The 22,224-nt window shown below is 38.1% G+C and overlaps 1 protein-coding gene across 3 annotated transcripts in view; it reads right to left on the bottom strand.

Annotated features, from left to right (window-relative positions):
* LOC126506109 (contactin-4) overlaps positions 1–22,224 on the bottom strand; it is a 997,903-nt gene that overhangs the window by 256,718 nt on the left and 718,961 nt on the right. For all 3 annotated transcript variants that reach the window (XM_050149411.1, XM_050149413.1, XM_050149412.1), the window contains one exon: positions 9,906–10,001. In XM_050149411.1, the coding sequence (XP_050005368.1) occupies positions 9,906–10,001 (96 nt within the window). The remainder of the gene's footprint in view (positions 1–9,905; positions 10,002–22,224) is intronic.

Below are 22,224 nucleotides of genomic sequence, written 5' to 3'. Positions count from 1 at the left end.
ATTCTAGCCTATATACTCATTTGACTTTGATTCCATTATGGCCAGAAAAAGAATGTAACTTAACACTGTTTGGCTTCCTTACAGCTTTCATAACATTAACTATTAGCATTATGATCATTTAAAAATCTTCTCACATTTTGCTTAATTTAAAATTTTATAAAAATAAATGGAAAATATTCTTTAATTTATTTAAAATAATTCATCATTATTGAAAATATTTTGCATTATTTAAAATATATATGAAACTGATGATCTGTCAATGGCAAATCAAATTGCCTAGCATATGCAAAGAGTTAAGTGTAATTGCTGGTAAAACACACATACACACACAGATACATACACACAATCTTGGCTCCTCATAGGTCCACACAACGCCTTTCTTTCCCCCCAAGGAAATGAAACAGAATTTAGATATAGTGAATACAAAATATAAACATAACAAAGTACACTGACCTTAACCCTCCTGACAACTATGTGGCAGAGTTTAACTCAACTGTTATTTTGAGTCTGAGAGAGCAACTTTCAAACATAAAAGAAATGGCTAAATCAGCATTTTAATAAAGCTACAACAGAGCAAACCACTTTGTTAATAATAGATGTGAATCCTAGATAAATCACTCAGGAGATTTAGCTCAAAAGTTTATGCCTACTTATAAGTTGCTTCATAAGGGTAAGTCAAGAATCATACGTATTTTTAAAAAGTAGCTTATTGATTTTATGCTTAAGCAAATAAAAATGACAAAGTTAATAAAACTGTGTTTCTAAGTTTTAGTAATATGAATTAATACTATGCTTTTGTATCTCTCTATTCATTAATGTTTAAGTTTGATGTGGGAGTGATTTCTTATTAATAAAGAAACTGCCTAGGCCCCTTGATAAGGCCCACCCTTAGGTGGGTGGAGAAAACAGAAGAGAATTCTGGGAGAAAGAAGCTTAGTGGAGGAGTTGCCATGATTCTCCCGCTCCAGACAGACGCAGGTTAAGATCCTCCCTGGTAAGCCATCTCGTGGGCTACACAGAATATTAGAAATGGGTTAGAACAATATGTAAGAGCTAGCCAATAAGAAGCTGGAACTAGCCGGGCCAGGCAGTGTTTGAAAGAATACAGTTTCCGTGTAATTATTTCTGGGCATAACCTAGCCATGCGGGCAGCCGGGTACCGGGGACGCAGCCCCGCCGCTCCTATTTCAACATAAGTTTATAGGTCAAACGTGAATTTGATTCTGCTGGCTAAATACTATACGATGAACTAAGAACCGTGCTTCAAAGCAAGTTATGGGAAAAAATAGAGCCTACAAGTTGACTGAAAGAAAGGAAACAAAATAAGGTGGAAATAGAAGGAATGTACTCTGGGAAGTTTAGTCAGTTGTTCAAATCACAGGGCATCAAATCCAAGATTCATTTAGGTTTATGTTAATGTGTGATAATGATTTGGTAAGCGAGGATCAGTAAGTCGATACCTTAGGTATAAATAATACTACAATCAAAAGACAGGGTATTATGGTTCAGGTTCTAGAATGAAACTTAATTGGGATCTAGGGTAGGGAGATGGATCAATAGCTGAGAGATCTTGTTGCCCAAGGATGATGACCTTTTTCAGAATTTTGGCCTCTACATAAAAAGCTTGGGTGTGGTCGTGCATGTGCCTATAACCCAAGTGCTATTGGTGACAAAAACAGGAGGGTCATTTCAGTTTATTTGCCATCAACCTGGCTTCAATCAGTGAGAGACCCTGTCTCAAAGGAATAAGGCAAAAAATGATGAGACAGGATACACATGTTTTCCCATTACCTCCACACTTGCACATGTACACGAAAGTCACACACACACACACACACACACACACACACTTAGATGTAAACAGTTGTACATCACTGGGTAAGACATGAAGACAAGAGGGAATCTGTAAATAGTAAAATGAAATGGGTTGATAATTGAAGCAAATAAAGCTGTACTTGATAATCAAAAGTTATATAGAATTGCCAAGTCATAGAATCAGGCATGAGGAAGGCAGCAGGAAGGAAGTATAACGTGGAGAGTCGGGCAGCTTGACTACAGTCTTTGTGGTTATTCTGGGTTCGGAGGATATTACATTTTAGCACAGTAAGATTACTCCTGGCTCAGAAACATGTCAGCCTAGCTTGAACTGAGCACATAACTGGATGAATCTAATCCTGGGGATGCTGTATTAGTGCTGAAAGCTGAGTAGGCATGAGAGGATAGTAACAGAAGCTAAAATGAGGAAATACAGCTCAGAGAAATTACATAATCAGCCTAAGACCACAGTAGGGCAATAGCAGAGAGCTAGGGCTAAAACATGGGTGTCCTACTTTTCCATCTTTATTCTGTCCTTCGGTGATTACAGAATAGTCCATTTGAAATAGCCACAGTGTGGGAAGGCATGCTGATTCTTTTAGAGCTCTGAGTATAATTCATGTGAATATGTCCAGATCAAGGAGAACTGACAGAATTCCTAGAGAGGCTTATATTAGAAAGGTTTTCCTGGGTCAGGTGTTACTTTTATAATATACAGACATCAGTTTCCCAGCCTGACTGTGTATTAGATCATGTATGGGACTTTAAAACTTACCCAGCATACCAGAGAGGATCTGTGTCGCCAAGAAATTTGGATTTAAATGACTTGGGCTAGAGCCCTATGATTCCTGTCATGGAAAGAACTACATATATTTTCATTTTTCCATTTGTAGAAATACGATGGGTCCTAGTCTACAGTAACCCTGGCATTGACCACTGTGTGCCCCCCACATAATTTTATAGCTTTAGCCTCAGGCTTACACAGGAATCACTTTACCCATTGACTCACCTCTCCAACTCTAAATACATTTTTCATTTGAAGAATATCAGCACTTATATTTGGATGACATTGAATCAAAGGATTCCATCCCAGCAAGGCTGGCCCTACAATGGTTTTATAGAGCGGGATCAAAGTGACATGATCTCAAATCTAGTGCTGCCTTAGAGTCAACTCCAGTTTTGTACAAGTACAATACTGGGGGGATGCGACCCCCGTTTAGAGCCATACTAAATTTTCTAGGTTATTCTAAAGCCAGCTGTCTATGCTTGGCAAGAGAGGTAAAGGATGTGTAGGAACCAGAGAAGCAGCTCTGGGTTGCTCACACTTCAGTGTGCATATGAACAGTGGGGGACCTCATTAAGCACAAGATCTGGTTCAACTGGCCCTGCGTGGGATTTGAGACTTTGCCCTTATTATAAATTCCCAGGTGAGATCACTGTTGCTTTTGAGTAGCAAGGGCCTTGGTCTCATAAAAAAAAAAAAAGACTCAAATCTCCCTCAACAAATAGTTGATGGATTTCAATGATGAATAATCTGGGGACTTAATTACATCAAAAGAAACATCACGAAATACCTCATTTTAATCCTATTTAACGAGAGCCTGGCTAAAGGTCATGAATTTCTGGTGCCAAATGACACAGGGGGTGGCAAAATTAAAGGGTACATTCAGAATTCAGTGATGTCTGTTTCTAATACAAAAGAGCACCCAAGAACAACCAGACTCCATCAGACTCTTCTTTTCTGTCTCTATGCCCCCCATTTAGTTGTAAAAATCCATGTAATTACTTACATATAAATTCATATATTTATATAAAGTTAGAAACACATATATGTATATATTAGATGATGATACTACCACACTGATGGAACAGTAAAATCATATGCTTCTCAAGACATATTTTCTGCAGCTCATTTCTGTGCTACTCTGACAACACACACTTTTTGAAAGAGGATGAGCAGCATCCCTTAGAGTGGCTTTCATGGCATTACTGAGTACCCCACTGGTACAGTAAGAGGCTGAGTCATTTCCTTCGCCCTGCGTGATATGTTACAGTTGAAACCAGGATACCATATGCTAAGTCTAAAATGCTCAGTAGGTCCAGTAGCTTTTGGTGATTCTGCCAGCTTTTAGGTAGTATCCAGGCAGCAAAAACGCATGAGAAAATTCTAACTATAGTCTGCATTGGAGATTTCTGAATACAGGGGAGATTTCATCTGATAATCATTAACTGTACTGGGCAAAACAGATAGATGTCTGACATGCTCTCTTACAACCTTTAAGATCCTCTTTCTTGTTTTCTTGAAAATTTCCAGCCTGCGTCTGTCTTGCTCACAGTGTTACTGTGTGCATGGCTTTAATAGAGCCTATAATGAGAATATTTATTTTCTTGTCTTTCACCATCAAGGCTGTCAAGAATGCCAGAGCAGCTCAAGGAAGTAGATTTCAGAGATGCTGACTGCTGCCAATGGAGATAGGCACATTTCAGAAGTCTATGGCAATTTTTAATAACATTCTCTGTGGGAAGAGGGAAGGAGTTAGGCACCTCATCATCAGCCTCCTCCCTTCATCATACTGTGTCTTTCTTAGTGCTATCATTACGCCAGGGATGAGAGTTACTTTGAAAATATACCTCTAAGATGAATTGTCAGAGTCAATGTCATGTGACAGAAGCTTAATACTGTGAAGATGCTCATAAAAGAAATTAGAAAACCTCCCATCTTTATTTTAATCAGATTTTGTATTCAGAAGTGCAAATTCAAACAAATTTCACCCGAATCAAAATACAGTTCTATGGTTAACTGGTTTCCTTTATGAAGGACAGACCTTCAATAATGCAAATACACTTAATAAAGACATTCATTAGCATTTATTGAGCTGCAATTATGGAATAATGCGACTAAAAGGGACCTGAGAGATTTGCTGTAAGTTCTTCTCGTATAAGACAGGAAGAGTGAGGCCTAGAAATATCAAAATATTTGCACAATTTAAAAGGATGATTTGAATCAGAACCAAGAACAGTCCTCATATCTGTGAGTTTAGTGCTTCTGTTCCAAAAGCACACATCTCAGAAACCCTAGGAATCACATATACCTGGCAGACTTCATTGCTTCTTTTCCTTCCCTGCTGCTTTATGAGGAGGGTGATTGTGCTCTGACTGCAAGCTTTCTAGGTATCTCACTAATTGTTTTGTTTTGTTTTCCTCTTGGAAACACTAAGTGTGACATGAGATTAAAAAGGAAGTTACAGAGGTAAGGACATGGCTCAGTCGGTAAATTGGCCATCAAACAAGCTTAAGAATCTTGAGTGTGAGCTCCAGAAACAAACTAAGAAATTGCTGTGATGGTGTGTACTGTCATCTCACTGCTCGGGAGCAAAGACAGGTGGATGTCTGAGGCTCATTGGCCAGTGAACCCAGCTTGCATGAAAATCTTCAGACCTAAGAGAAACTCTACCAAAACAAAGAAACAAAAAATAATCCAACACTGTAAGGTGGGTAGCTCCTGAGGAATGCCATCCAAGGTTGACCTCTGACCTTATAGACACCACACATGCACATTGCCTATCATGCACATACAAAGGAAGTTACAATCTTGAATAAAAGAAAGTAGTTTCAAACAGGAAGTTTAAAAGTTTGCCCTTTCAATCATGAATGCCAAACAGAAAATTTATGTGATTGTGTGATGTGGGGTTCCCCTCTATATGCTGTGAATACCATTGGTAAATAAAGATACTGCCTTGGCCTGTTGATAGGGCAGGGTAGAGCTAGGTGGGGAAAATTAAACTGAATGCTGTGAGAAAGTAGGTGGAGTCAAGGAGAAGCCATGGAGCTGCTGCTGGAGACAGATATGTGAAAACCTTGCTGGTAGGCCACAAACATTATGGTAAAATATAAAATAATGAAAATGGGTTAAATAAAGATGTAAAAGCAAGCCAATAAGAAGTTAGAACTAATAGTCCAAACAGTGATTTAATTAATACAGTTTCTATGTGGTTATTTTGGGAGTCTGGGCAGGAAGGAAATGCACAAGTGGCCTCCTACAACAAATTGGCATTCCAATGTGTGCTAGCTAAATCCACATAAAACCTGAGAGGGCTTGGAAAGGAATTCTAGACACTAAAAAACAAAGTTTAGCTGCCTTTTTTTTCTGCTGGCAGCATGCTGCAGCTCCCTTAAGAGAGGTTTTCCTGATTCAGTGGTAGCAGAAAAAAAGCTGAGCCCCTTTGACATGGTGGCTTTCTGGACCGTGTGCCAGCTCTAACTCTGGAATTTTGAGGAGGCTGAGCATTTAAATGGGGTTTGTGAGCAGAGTGCTGCAACTTGCTTAATGGCAAAATAGTCCCACTGTGTGTCTGAAAATGAGGCTGTGAGCATGAGTCACACTAAACAGACATCTGTCCCACCATGTTGGAATGGGTGGAGTCAAAAGGCAAGGCAGCTGTAGAAGCACTTAGCATGTTAAGAAGCAGTACTGATCAGAAAATAATTACAGGTACACAATAAGGACAGATTCAGACATAAAATACCTCTAACTGAGACACAGTGTGTTTAAAAAATGTACATAGGCTTGAGAGAGAGAAGAAAAAGAGTATAGAGAGTCATAAAAAGAAGTAAATGGTTAGAAAAAATAAACAGTACTTAAAGAGACAGAGTACAGTCATAGATTAAAGGAGTAAAGATAGTGAAATAAATATTAAAAAGTAATAAAGTAAAAAAATAAGCCACATAAAGGAAAATACACAGAGAGTCTAGATTTAGCATATTATTGTGTTTTTTAATTTGTTGACTGCAGAGAGACATTTGATTCTGGGGACTATTAAGCTAAACAAACACATGTTTTAAAGGTTTCTTGACTTCAAAATTTGAGTCTATGGATACGCTACTTTGGAAAACAGGTTTTACTTTTGTTTCCACAGAAGATGAGAACCTGTGGGATCTTCCAGACTAATGTGGTTTGATGGAACAAAATCCCCCCTTGAAAAGTCATTGTGAACACCCTTAAAATATCCAACAAAAACCAGGAAGCCGTTTGGAAAGAACTATGCACAAATTCCCAAATATTGTTTGTAAATGTTTGTTTACATTTAAAGGGGGATATGCTATAGAGATTTGCATTAGTATGGATTTTGCTAGATTGATACAAATTTTAGGTCAATCTTGTTATATGTATATTTCTGCTCTTCATTACGGTATTGTGTGTGCAGATCATTTAAAAATGTAATGTATAATTAAGTAATACAGGTTAATAGGTAGTCATCTACAATAGTCAAGCTTGTAATCATGTTAGACTTTCTAGATGTATAGAGATGTATTTCAAATGGATAGGGATTCTTAAAATCTTTCAGAGACCTTAAGAATATAGCATTTAAAATGTTTTAAGAACTTAGGACTTTTCATGACAATGAGACACATCTGCTCCTGGCAGCACATGCTACTTCAAGAGGAAGATGGGCATCGAAGAAGCTCCTTATGGAGTTGGTTAGCCATTTGGGCAAGAAACAGCTCTTTCTTGGACTACTTGATGAACTGGACATGCAGGACCCACAGGGAAATGACTGCTGAACTTGGGTAAGATGAGATGATCCTTCGGGTTCCTGCTATATGAAAGAGATTTCCAGACATTCTGCAGGACACAGAAGAAAGTGACTAACAAACTGCCAATATAGGTGGAACTGTCTTTGAAATTTCCGGTTTAATGGAAAACTCCGCAGGATACTATGGGCCTGTAGGCTGAAGATGGATGCCCCAACATTACAGAAAAGCTTTGGGTGATGGTCCAGGTAGCAAGATGTCTCTGTCAATTCTACAGTTTTGGAAGTTGCTTAAAATGCACTTCCTGTTTACTTAGGTAATACTGTATCCTTCTGCAGTCTTTGAGGAGTTAAAGAATATATAGTTACAGTTTTCCTTAGTTATGATAAAAGATAGATATAAATATTATAACTATAATTCTTGCTTGATAGCTGTTTTTGCTATATGCAATTTTAAAAACCTTCATTTTTATTTAAACAGAAAAGGAGAGGTGATGTGGGATTCCCCTCTGTATGCTGTGAATACCATTGGTGAATAAAAAAAAACAGCCTTGTCCTGTTGATAGGGCAGGGTAGAGCTAGGCAGGGGAAACTTAACTGAATGCTGTGAGAAAGAAGTTGGAGTCAAGGAGAAGCCATGGAGCTGCCACCAGAGATAGATTCACCAAAACCTTGTCGGTAGGTCATGAGCCTCGTGGTAAAATATAAAATAATGGAAAGGTTTAAATTAAGATGTAAAAGCTGGTCAAAAAGAAGTTAGGGCTAATAGGCCAAGCGCTGAATTAATTAATACAGTTTGTGTGTGTTTATTTTGGGAGAATGGGTGGCCAGGAAATGAACAAGCAGCTTCCTACTATAATTGTGGTAGTAGATACCAATCTAAATCTGAACACCTTACTAAGTAGAGTGCTGTGGAATAGCCTTTTGTACACTGAGAAGATGCATTGCTCTCAATGTTTTAATAAAGAGCTAATGGCCAATAGCTATGAAGGAAGAGCTTAGGTGGGACTTGAACAGAGAGAACGAGTACAGGGATAAAGAAGGGCAGAGTCACCAGGAGATGCACTGAGAAGCAAGATGAACTTGTGTTGCTGAAAAAAGGTACTGCCATGTGGTAGAAAGTAGATAAAAATATGGGTTAACTAAAAGCTAGTTAGTAACCAGTCTAAGCTACCAGTCAATCATTTCTAATTAATAGTAAGTCTTCATGTCACTTATTGGGTCAGTGATTCTGGCAAAAATCTCAACCCACAAGAGAGATTATTAATCTTGGAGAGAAATTATTTATTTACTTTAGTTTTACATGTATGACTGTTTTACCTACACATGTGTATGTGCACACATAAATATCTGGTTCCTGAGGAAGCCAAAAGAAGGTTCAGATAATACAGAACTGGAGTTACAGAGGACTATAAGCCACTTTGTGGGTACTAGATCATCTGAACTGCTTAACCAACTCTACAACCTACAAGTTTATCAAGTTCATCACTGAAAATATTTATTAAGGGGCTGGATAAAATGCTCAGCTGTTGAGAGCATTGGCTGCTCTTGTAGGGTGTCTGGATTTAATTCCCAGCACGAAAACAACAGCTCAAAACAATTTGTAAGTCCAATTTGGGGACCTGATAACCTCTTTTGTTTTAGGCATTGTGTACATTCATGGTGTGTGTGGATATGTTCAAGCAAAATAATCACACACCTAGAGCTAACACAAAAAATACTTTGTGAACTTCTAATATATATCTTTTAACCCTGAATGTGCAGCAACTATTGCTTGGTGTTTCCTAGTATTCTCCTTTATAAACACAGCCATGGTCGTCACATGAGGTTATTGCTTGACACACTTGATTTTTCAGTGTCTTTTGCCCCTTGATGTGATTAAATAAAATAGTATGTGAACTCTTTCTCAGTAGTTCTATTAGATATTACAACAAATTATTAAACCTTATTTAGAAGTAGCAAGTCAGAAGACTGGAAATGAGGAAGTTAGTTGTTCCAAACCCTGGAGGTAGCATAGGGTTGGGTTCTGAGCCTTTTACTGTGGAGTCTGATACTAACTCTAGGCAGTGGCATCAGGATGGAATTGAATCATTTCATAGCCTGCTGGCATCCAGTGTGCTGGAGAATTGGTTGTTGTTTTTGAAAATAAAACATACATACTTTGTGGCAGAAGCAAAATCGGGATGGTTTATAGATCCTTTCCCAGATCCAGAAGGGGTAAATAACTAAATGCCATGTTTTTCTTTTAACCCTGTAGAGATGTAATAGATACTGATATTTTCGCTACATTGTCTGACCATGCAAGAGGATTCTGACTTTGACTGGCTTAGATGTGTATTCCATTGTACCAGGCACACGGTGGGACAGGACATTTGTACAACCTGATATTTTCCTATTCTAATTATGGGAGACATTCACAACATCCCTTACTATACACAGAAGGACTATGGGAATATCTATAAATGACACTGTTCCCTCAGCTGGTGTCAAGAGGGAAAACATTCTGCAAGAAAAATATCAGCCAGTGAAGTGTGCACACATAGACATATTTGTAAGTACCTCCAGAATGGGGCGGCGGGCCACACAGGAGTACCATTCCCTGACCCCGACGGACTGACACTGTGCTTCTTGTCCTTGTTTTAAAGTTTTCAAGATCTGTTGGAGAAATGAAGGAAAACACATTTAAGCTTTACAACCTTAAAATACCAAGGGAGACTATTGCTATTTCCATAAGGTAGTTGAGCTGAAAAGTATCCCGGATTGCATCAATACCAGGGAAATTCTGCTTAGCTGATACTGATGATCTTTTAGCAATATTGTTTCTCACTCCTAGATTCCATTGCTAGATTGTCCAATAAAACAGGTACTGTCCATGTGTGCCTATTCAGACTCCGAATATCTAAAATTAAATGTGTGATTTAGTTCCTGTGATAACACTAGTCATTTTTTGAGTACTCAGTAATTACATACTGATGGAGGAAGGACATTGGTTAATTATAATAAAGAAATTGCCTTGGCCCATTTTATTGGTTAGAACATAGGTGGGTGGAGTAAACAGAGAGAATGCTGGGAAAAAGAAGCTGAGTCAGGGAGTCGCCATGATTCTCCCACTCCAGAGAGACACAGGTTAAGATCTTCTCTGGTAAGCCACCTCGTGGGATACACAGATTATTAAAAATGGGTTAGATTAATATATAAGAGCTAGCCAGTAAGAGGCTACAAATAACGGGCCAGGCAGTGTTTAAAAGAATACAGTTTCCATGTAATTATTTCGGGCATAAACTAGCCATATGGGCGGCCGGATGCTGGGGACATAGCCCGGCCGCTCTTTCTTACAACAACATACCATACTGAAAAGCACACATAAAGAACACTTCTATCATTCTAGAAAATTCTACTAGACATTAACAACTTAGGTGAAGAAACTGAAGCGTGTTTGACCTCCTGCAGTTAAGTGTCATTATTATGATAAAAACTCTTATTTCTGATACAATACTATTTTCACAAACTTATTTTATGCAACTATACTTTCTCTATATATTTATATGTCAATATATATTATATATACACATATATACACACACACATATATATATATGCAATCTGAGTTTTAGAGATATAGATCATAGATACAGTGCAAACTAGTCCTGAAATCACAATCTCAAGCACACTATTTTTAAATAACATACTTCCAAGTGCTGGGATTACCAGACTCTATTCTTTTATGCACATGTTATATGTATATGCACATATGTATATATAAGTACAATATAAACAGTCATATTCACAAACAGATTATTTTAAATTTATATGTTTTTAAATATTGATAAGGGGCTATATAATTTGATAATGATAAAAGATTATCATTCTTTTGGGTAGAAACTTTTATTTCTACGAGAAGAAGAGAGAAGGCATTTATAGCCCAAGCAATACAACTGGAAGAAACAAATAACCAGCTACAAGTAAATAATGAGAGGTATAAAAGACACATAATAATCTGGCAGATGCCATTCAACAGAGTATTTTAGCTGACATACCCAGTACAAATCTTCCTCATAATGAGTACAGAAACATTTATTTCTTCAATTTTTCCCTACTGTTTGAATCATTTGATATAAAAAGCCATTTTGGATTTCAGATTTTTTTTTTGACTCAACTATGTTATATGGGGTTATAAGTCATGTGGTGGGACCCACTGGGGTAGAATAACACTGACTTCTTCCTTGGCCATTTTAATAGTTGCTTTACAATGATAAGATTGTCTTATGAAAGATGAACCACAAGTACAAAACAATTATATGTGCTCAATATCATAACTGCCTATACTTACTATGAAACTTGTGAATGATAGGGCCACATGAGCCTGGGCAATTACCAAGTGACATGTTTCACATCCAGGTTATTTTTAGGGAAAGTGTAGGATACAAAAAAAGCATATAACCATTTATTCTCACAGATTTTTCTAGATCTGGGAAAAATAATCTCACATCAATAAAACCCAAAGAAGGGAAACATACATACAATACCACCACCACCACCAACAAAACCAAGAATCACAGGAACTAGCAATCACTTGTAAGAAAGAGGAATGTTGCCACATTGGAGAGTACCTAAACTATTTTATTAAGGTCTTCTTCCTTACACTCATGCATTTGGTTACTAAAGCAATGGTTGACTATAAGACACAGCATATGACAAAGAATTAATATTGATGCACCACAGTTTCTTAAAACAGCAGGTTTTTCTAGCTTTACATATGGCTCATTGATATACAATGCAAACATCTTAAAAATAACTATCTCTACTTTTGTGGTGACTTCATTTGTCATCATTTTGCCTAAAAATTTCTGAGATAACATGCTGAGGGATGAACAGTTTTATGGTAGATGATTTTTCAAATCATATTTTTTACTTCCAAGTATTTATCCTTTATTTTCTTGTACAAAATGGTATTGATATCTTATTTTTAACCAAATTAGAAAATGTGTTACAGTATTTGCAGTGAGCTAGCGCATCAAGACCACAAGAGTGATTTAACTGTTAAATTCCTGGATGAATGAAGGGACACAAAGGCCTTAAGATTGTAACATGCAATCACTAATAAAAAACCCAAGAACAGAAAGGCATTTGGAATTCAAGCACAGAGTAAATCAGAGCGCAAGATGGAAATACATCTAGATATTTCCTGTGTAGAAATGTATTAAAAGCTGAGAGCTGGTTTAAAAAAAAAAAACACTAGCTTACTTGGACATTGACTAAAAAAAGCAATTTATTTATGCCACTATTAAGAGACCAGCCATTGCACACACGGGCAGGAAGGGCTGAAGCTATCTGCAAGCTGGCACCTCCCAGAGGAGCATATAAAAAGTTGAGCTGTAAAATGGCCAGGAAAGGTTAATGAGATAGTAACACACATCACAGTTTGCCATAAGTCCACAGAGGAAAGGGAGAAAATGAAGAATGAAAAATGGCACAGTAAACTACGCACATAATGCAGTCACTTTTAGTTATGTATTCTGGTATTATTTAAGTTTTAAAATACAAATTTATATTTTTTTCTTGCTTTGGATAGACCTGGATTCTATTAATTCTCACAATGTGTCCTCAGCACAAGAAACTGCCATCACCCATCTCCTGTCTTATTGCTTCCTCCAGTTTTGAAATAAAGCAATCAATAAGAAAATCAATATCAACCCAGGAAGATGGTCAAGTAATATGTGGTTATGAATATGATTTCCATAATGATTATTTCCACATTTATAAAAAGAAGGAGGCATTTTCAGAGAGTAATCCCAAAACCCTGTTACCAAGCAGCATATTTTCAACCATATCTTGGATGTGTTCCATTTGCCCCCTAAGTGTGTCTGCACATACTCATGGTGGCTGGGACTGCAGAGGCTTTTATCCAGAACAAATATGAATTCATGAACCCTCATGAGTTGCAAAAGGCACATCTTAAAAAACATTCTTTCCTCTCAGGAAGGATGAAGAAACCATTAGTGAGGCTGGCATGGTTGACTGGATTTCCAAGTGTGAGTTTATAGCAGGAGGAAGAATTGCTCAGTGATTTATCACACTGGCTTTGGAGTCAAAGGGAGGAAGAGTTGCTCAGTGGTTTATCACAATGGCTTTGGAGTCAAAGGGCCAGCTATACGCTTTCAGCACTCATACCCTATCACTGTATGATGTGGGTGAATTCCTTAATCTCCTTGAACTTCAATTTCTTCATCTCTAGTATCAGGTCAATAATTCCTATCATGTAGGGATTCCTGAAGATTAAAATGATGTGTGTAAAGCACTTAACTTGCTGCCTGCTCCAAAGTTAGTGGTCTATAAGCGTTAGTACAACCATTATGGTTTTTGAGCATCAAACAAAATTCTACACAAAGTGACTTACCGGGAGAAAATGCGTTTAAATTTCTCCTAAAGTAATATCAACATTTGTGTGTCAAAGTTTTCTTGGAACACGTAACATACACACACATACACACACACATACACACCCACACCCCACCCTATGATACAGTATGCTCATAAAACTTAAACATATCCTTTTTGCTATTTTGTTAAGCAAAGACACTTGCTACAGTATACCCAGTACTTTATCCCTGTGAGTCTGCAGTCTGCAACCTTCATATGACTTACAATTATAAATGTGGTGGCTCCAGGTGATTTCCTGAAAGAAATTCTTTGTATAATATTATGATGTGAAAGAATCTGTGTTTCTTTTCACTATAAAAAATGAAAAATAGATTCATGAAATAGGAAATTCTCCTCTTTGAAATCAAAAAAATATTATTTATATTTTTAGATTTTTTTGAGACATGATCTCAAACAATGTAGGGTGGTCTCAGATTTGCTGTGTAATTGAGGATAACCTTGAATTTATGATCTTCCTGCTCCTACTTACAGAGAGTTGAGACTGTGGCCATGTGCTATTACACATAGTTTTATATGGTGCTGAAGATAATAATATACACTGCCAGCCCTACTATGCTACTTTTAATCAGAAATAAAAATATATTATAAACATTTAGTCATTAAATGTGGTTTTAGGAGTTTATTCTTTACACTAAAAATAAAAATATAAATCAAAGCTTAAATAAGTTCAGGTATACTGATACTCATAAAATGTTGATAGAACTGCATATATCTTGTAGAAGGAGTGAGCAGGCCTGCTTTTCATCCCGTCTGGCTCCCATATGGCTAGCTTAGTCCCAGGATACTTACACAGAAACTGTATTCATGTAAACTCTGCCTGGCCCATTAGTTCCAGCCTCTTATTGGCTAATTCTCATATCTTGCTTTAACCCATATTTAGTAATCTGTGTAGCACCATGAGGTGGTGGCTTACTGGCAAAGATCCTAACCTGCATCCATCTTGGGTGGGAGAATCATGGCGTCTTGCCTGACTCTGCTTTCTTTCTCCCAGAATTCTATTCTGTCTACTCCATCCTCCTAAGAGCTGGCCTATCAAAAGGCCAAGGCAGTTTCTTTATTAACCAATGAAAACACATAGACATAAGACCCACCTACAGCACCCCAAACCAGCTGGAAGTAGCCTGGAATACCATGCCCACATTCCCAAATTATGGACAATGGATATTTTCCGTTTTTTTTTTTTTTTTTTTTTAAAGAGGGGGAAGTGGTGTGGGAGAATTGTCTGTATTCTGTCAATTGTGTTTTAAATAAACACTTATTGACCAGGCAGGAAGTATAGGTGGGAAAACCAGACAGGAAGTAAAAATAATGCAATGAGAAGAGGAAAATTCTGGGAAAAAGGAAGTTGATTCTTCCCACTCCTGCCCAGACCACCAAAGCAGCAGGATGTGATCTGCCCCACTGAAAAAGGTACTGAGCCACATGGCTAACATAGATTAGAATAATGTTTTAATATAAGCCACAAGAGCTAATAAGTAGCCTGACCTAATGGGCCAATCAGCTTTATAACTTAGAGAGATCTCTGTGTGATTTTTCTTTGGGGATTGTAGGCTGTGGGGTACCAGGTGGGGCAGAAAACCCCACAGCAAGCAGGCCCTCATGTTACCATATCTTACTTTTTCTTTTTTAGGAAATACAATTTTACTTTTTATTATATTATTTTTTTTTTGGTGGTCAAGGTTGTTTCTTTTTCTTTTTTTTTATTAAAAATTTCCACCTCCTCCCCAGCTCCCTTTTCCCCTCTCCCTCCCCCGACTCTCCACCTCCCACTCCCCTCACCCTCCCTCTGCAGTAGAATCAAAACTCATTGCCATTGTCCTTGGCTTCTCAGCAGCCCATCATATATTATTATTTTTATTTATATTATATGTGTGTGTTTGTCTCTGTGAGGAATGTGCAAATGAGGGCTGGTGAGCATAGAAGAGGAAGCTGGGTCCCCTGGAGCTAGAGTTACAAGAGGTTGTGGGTGCTGGAAACTGGACTCAGGCTCTCTGGAGAAAATACACACTCTTACTCACTAAGCTATCTCTCCTGATTGTTTTATGTTATTCACTTTCATCTGTTTTATCCAATGTTCAGCCAAAAAAATTTTTTTTGAGCTCCTTGTTTTGTGTCAACCATGGTTGTTAGCCATTTTTTATCAACAATTAAGCTTTAATAAGAACTTTAAGTCTTTGAAGAAAGAAATTGAAGAAGATACCAGAAAATGGAAAGTTCTCCCATGCTCTTGGATTGGTAGGATCAACATAGTAAAAATGGCAATCCTACCAAAAGCAATCTATAGATTCAATGCAATCTCCATCAAAATCACAACACAATTCTTCCCAGACCTTAAAAGAACAATAATCAACTTCATATGGAAAAAACAAAAACAAAAAACCCAGGATAGCCAAAACAATTCTATACAATAAAGGAACTTACAGAGGCATTGCCATCCCTGACATCAAGATCTATTACAGAGCTACAGTAATCAAAACAGCTTGGTATTGGCATAAAAATAGAGACATTGACCAATGGAATTGAAGTCCTGGATGTTAATCCACACACCTGTGAACACTTGTTTTTTGATAAAGCTAAAATTATACAATGGAAAAAAAAGAAAGCAACTACAATAAATGGTGCTGGCATAACTGTGTGTCAACCTGTAGAAGAATGAAAATAGATCCATATCTATCGCCATGCACAAAACTCAAGTCCAAATGGATTAAAGGCCTCAATATAAATTAGACCACATTGGATCTGATAGAAGAGAAACTGGAAAGTAGCCTTCAATGCATGGTCACAGGAGATCACTTCCTAAATATAACTCCTGTAGCACAGACAATAAGAGTAACAATAAATATATGGGACCTCCTGAAACTGAGAAACTTCTGTAAAGCAAAGGACACAGTCAATAAGATAAAAAGGCAGCCTACTGAATGGGAAAAGATTTTCATCAACCCCACATCAGACAAAAAACTTATCTCCATAATATGTAAAGAACTCAAGAAATTAGACATTAAAATTCTAAATAATACAATTAAAATGGCATACTGAACTAAACAGAGAATTCTCAACAGACGAGTTTCAAATTGCCAAAAGATACTTAAGGACATGGTCAACTTCCTTAACTATCAGGGAATCACTAATCAAAACAACTCTGAGATACCATCTTACACCTGTTAGAATGGCTACAATCAAAAACACCAATGATAGGTTAGACTGGAGAGGATGTGAAGAAAGGGGAACACTCATCCATTGCTGGTGAGAATGCAAACCCAAAAGATGTTCAATCATACTACAAAAGCATTTGTTCAACTATGTTCATAGCAGCATTATTTGAAATAGCCAGAACCTGGAAACAACCTAGATGCCCCTCAACTAAAGAATGGATAAAGAAAGTGTGGCACATTTACACAGTAGAGCACTACTCAGTCGTAAGAAACAATGACATCTTGAATTTTTCATGTAAATGGATGGAATTAGAAAACACTATCCTGAATGACGTAACCCAGACCCAAAAATAATGAATATATGGTATGCAATCACTCAAAAGTGGATACTAGTCATAAACAAAGGACATTGAGACTATAGTTCATGATCCTAGAGAAGCTAAGTAATAAGTTGAACCCAAAGAAAAACATATATAGAACCACCTGGGAATTGGAAACCCACAAGATTGCCTGACAAAACTGGGAGCATGGGGGTTGGGGTAGAAGGGTAGCATTGAGGAGAACTTGAGGAAATGGGATAGTCGAGAGGAAGGAAGGACGGCTACGAGAGCAAGGAAAGGATATCTTGATTGAGGGAGCCATTATGGGGCTAGTAAGAAACCTGGCTCTAGAAAAATTCCCAGGAAATCCACAAGGATGACCCCAGCTAAGACCCTAAGTAGTAGAGGAGAGGGTGCCTGAACTGGCGTTGCCCTGTAGTCAGACTGATGATTATCTTAAATATCACCATAGAACCTTCATCTAACAACAGATGGAAACAGAAGCAGAGACCCACATCAGAGCATTGGACTGAGCTCCCAAGTTCCAGTTGAACAACGGTAGAAGTGAGAATATGAGCAAGGAAGTCAAGACCATGAGGGGTCACCTACTGAGACAGTTTGCCTCAGCTGATGGGAGCTCACCAACTCCAGCTGGACGGGGAGTGAACGAGCATAGGATCAAACTAGTCCTCTGAATGTGGTTGACAGTTGAAGCAGATTGAGGGGTCACTGGCAAATGGCATTGGGATTTGTCTTTATTGCATGTACTGCCTTTTTGGGATCCTTTTCTCTTTGGATGTATACCATGCTCAATCTAGGTGTAGTAGGGAGGACCTTGGATTTTCTACAGGTCAGGGTGCCTTGCCCTCTCTTAGGATTGTAAGGGGAGGGTTAGGAGGGTGTGTGGAGTGAATGGGAGGAGGAGAGGTAGTGGGAATTTGGATTGGTATTTTTTTTAAAGTAATAAAATAAAAAACCCAACAACTAAGCAAAACAAAGAAAATCCCATTCTGTATATACTTTTTCCAAATGCCTGGAGCTTATTACCTTTTATTTTCTGTCTAAACTAAGGAACCCACATGTTTTAAAATATAAAATTATTATTAAATGTATTATTTAATATATACTAAAATATAACATTTTTATAATTATTTTTTTTCTTTTATTTTACAAGCATTGGTGTTTTGTCTCCTGCATGTCTGTGTGAGGGCGTCAGATCTTGGAGTTACAGACAGTTGGTAGCTGCCATGTGGGTTCTGGGAATTAAATCCAGGACCTGTGGAAGAACAATCAGTGTTCTTAATCACTGAGTCATCTTTCTAGTCTTTAAATAATAACATTTTAATTAATTCTTTGAGGATTTCATGCATGCATACAAACTATTTTATCATATTCATCTTCTTGTTCCAGTTCTCCCCAAATTCATCCCAGAAACTCCCTTCCCACTCCCAAATACATGTCTTCTCTGTCCCCCAACCCCCGTAACCCACCAAGTTCAATTTGATCTGCACATAAGGGTCCTAGGTGTGTGAATCCCTGTCACATTGAAGCTTTGTCAAACCACTAGGGGCCACACTCTTAAAGAGAAGAGAACTGGATCTTTCTCCCCTAGAAGCCATCAGCTATCAATACCATCTCAGCTATAACTGAGGTCTTGGAAGTGTCCTAAATGAGAGAAATAGGTGGGGCTGGTGGGCAGAGAGAATAAATAGGAGGCGAAATCTAGGTTCTTAAAGAAGAGTGAGGAGCAAGAAAAGAAGGAAAGGAGGATACCAGGAGCCAGCCACACAGTCACACAACCAACTACTGAGTAAGAAGAAAAGAAAGGTATATAGATAAATGTAAAATCTCAGAGGCAAAATGTAGATGGAATAATTTAAGTCAACAAAAAGTGGATGGAAATAAGCCAAGCTAAGGTCAGGCATCCATAAGTAAGAATAAGTCTCCATGTATTTTATTGGGGAGCTGGGTGGTAAGCCCTCACAGGGTCAAAGAGTAAAAAACACCTCTCCATGCTGGAATATGACTGGCTTGATCTTGGACAGGAATCTAGATTTTACACTTTGTGTGTGATTGATACTGAAAAGCGAATGTCTTTTCTGATCATCTTTATATCAATGATACATATAGTAAAATGAGTGACTTAATTCAATCAAGTGTATACTACTTATCAAGTCATAAGGAGATTACAGATACATAGCATTTGACTTTTGGATAGCTATAGAAACAATAATAAAATAAGTGAAGGAAACTTTAATCCATGAAGCCATTGGGAGGGAAAGGTAGAGCTGGGATTTTCATAATGGAGTCATCACTAAGGAATTCAGATGGAAAGCCGGGCAGTGGTGGTGCACGCCTTTAATCCTAGCACTCGGGAGGCAGAGGCAAGTGGTTCTCTATGAATTTGAGGCTAGCCTAGTCTACAAGAGCTAGTTCCAGGACAGGCTCCAAAGATTTTTTTGAGACAAAGAAATCTTGTCTCAAAACAAACAAACAAAAAACAAAAACAAAAAGCAAACCCCTCCCCCCCCCCCAAAAAAGAAAGAAATTCAGATGGCGAAAACCCTGTGAAGATGGACAAAGACACATTTGCCCAGGGTCAGCAATCTTGCTTTTAGTGAAACAAGACACTATCCTGATTATATGTTCCTTGTAACATAGAATATTCTTCAAAACATATTACTACTCTGTCTTTATTTACAGAAACAAAACTCCAGCAAGCGCTAAAAGGTAACATAGTCAATACTACTCGCTGTGGAGACTTCTGTGGGCTTCTTTGGTTATCTAACCACTTTCATAAACAGTACCCTTTCAGAAGAATGTGAGTCCAATTCTAACTAGGTCATACACAACCTTATGTTCCATGTGTCTCTGCATATTCTCACAACCACTCTTATGAAGGCTCTATTATGCATTCCACTCAATAACATGAAAAATCAGTACCCAAGGTCACAGATGGAAAACAAGGAGGAGATGGACTAGAATCCAGACCTTGCCAACACAGAAGCCCATACATTTAGCGTCTGTTCTACATGGAGTTAAAGAATAGAATTAAAAACATATAGCTGATGGTTTGAATTGTTTGATAGGCCCACGTGACACTCACACTTTCTTACCCCTCAACTATTATTTTCTAGGCCTCAGAAGAAAATGAAGTTTGCTTTGTTGCCCTTTTCTTTGAAAGTGTAGGACTTTCCAGGCAGCTATTTTTAATTCTCATTTTAGTTCTTTCCTTCCCTTCATCTCTTTGACATACTCTATTTTATCTAGACCTTTGTGCTATTTAAGAAGTCAAAGAACAACTCAATTTAAAACACTTGCGCTTCCCTGTGTGCGCCATAAAAATGTGCACCTACCTAACCCATGGGGTGACCATGATTAGTGGGCTGTGGCACCACAAATAATGCTGTTCGGCTTTGGAGACAGGTGCCCTAAAATGCAAGCTGTTATTACCAGCAGTTTTCTCTACAGGAACTCATCTCTGTGCGCAGAGCACCCTGACTCTGGAGTGTTAATGGTTAGGAAGCGGTAGTCTCTTGTCTTTGGTTTCATACTAATGCAATACAAGACAAACAGGAAAATAATTTGAACTTTTGAATTTAAATGGAAAACATGGACTCTTCACGATGTTCTGCATTGTGATTAGGGATCTGGCCCCCAATGACAAAACTGAACTTACTCTTAACTACTTTATCTCTTTGTTATTTTTTACTGTAATAATTGTGTTTTCTTATCTACTCCTCAAGATCCTTAAGGATGACTCTATCTTGGAACCTCTAAGTATGCCAAGTCCTTTTGTTGAAGTGGTCTTCCAATTTTGGCATATCATGGTGTTGCTAAAATTCTTTCTCTGGAAGAGATGTAAAGCAAGGTAACACATGGTAGTATTTGTTTGTGCTTTAACAAATAACCTGCCAGAAGATCATGGTGTGGGGCTAGTCACTAGCTAGTTAGCCATACAGGCCAGGCAATGGAATCTCACAAGTTTAATCCCAACACTTGGGAGTCATAAACCTTTTATCTCGGCACTAGGAAGGTGGAGACAAAATGGGATATGGCTGGACTGAGAGAGGAATATAAGGTAGGAGGAGACAGAAGCTAAAGCATTCAGTCTGGGCCCTTGTAGAAACAGGATGCCCCATTTGATCTAAGGATTTCATAGAGCTAAGAAATAGTGACTGGCTGCTCTGCTTCCCTGACCTTTCAACTTTCACTCCCTAATATCTGACTTCATGTTTTTATTTTTAAGACCAATTAGAAAGCACACTAGAGTAATCCCTCCTTCCAAGGTCCCAAATGACAAACCAAGGCATGCTTTTGCTAAAGTTCACTGTGGGGAATCAATAAATATATTGGGTCTCCTTACAGAGCCTAGGTGAGGGGTAACTTACAGGAGTATGGGCACTCTTCCCCCAGTTGGCAGCACCTGGAAAGCTTTATCCAGCAGCAATGAGACCTTCACTTCAGCTTCATAGATGGAACCCTGCTCCATCTTTCCCAGCTACTGGGTACTGGAGCTCCTCCTCCACGCCACATAGAGAATTGCCAGATGGTAGGGAGCAGCAGATTCTCGGGAAAGAATCTTAAGTCCTGTTCCATACCTCTATCCTGAAGTGTAAAGAACTACTATCTCAGTAGGGATTATCTAGAGATAATAAGAGAACACAGCTTAACTCCCCAAGATGATTTATCAGATTGAAGGTCAATCACTCGTGACACATTATCATTCCTTAGAATCCAGATTAGATGTGCCTTAAGTGGATCTTAACTCCAGTTAATCTATCACATCTTTTCTTGATTACCTCTGCATAGCAATATCATGATTATCATATATCCAATCTTTCTAAGTCTTCCAATGTTTAAAACTATCTGACACAGAACTATCTGGGATGATGTACATTTAGCACATGAAATAGAAGCACTGCTTGGCAAAAGAAATTCCATTCCATCCATCCATCCATCCAT

Source organism: Alexandromys fortis, unplaced genomic scaffold, assembly GCF_014885135.2.
Source record: "Alexandromys fortis isolate MF-2015 unplaced genomic scaffold, M_Fortis_MF-2015_v1.1 scaffold_48, whole genome shotgun sequence".
In the NCBI taxonomy this organism is placed as follows: Eukaryota; Metazoa; Chordata; class Mammalia; order Rodentia; family Cricetidae; genus Alexandromys; species Alexandromys fortis.
The sequence above is the reverse complement of the archived record's forward strand: the minus strand, read 5'-3'. Positions and strand labels throughout refer to the sequence as shown.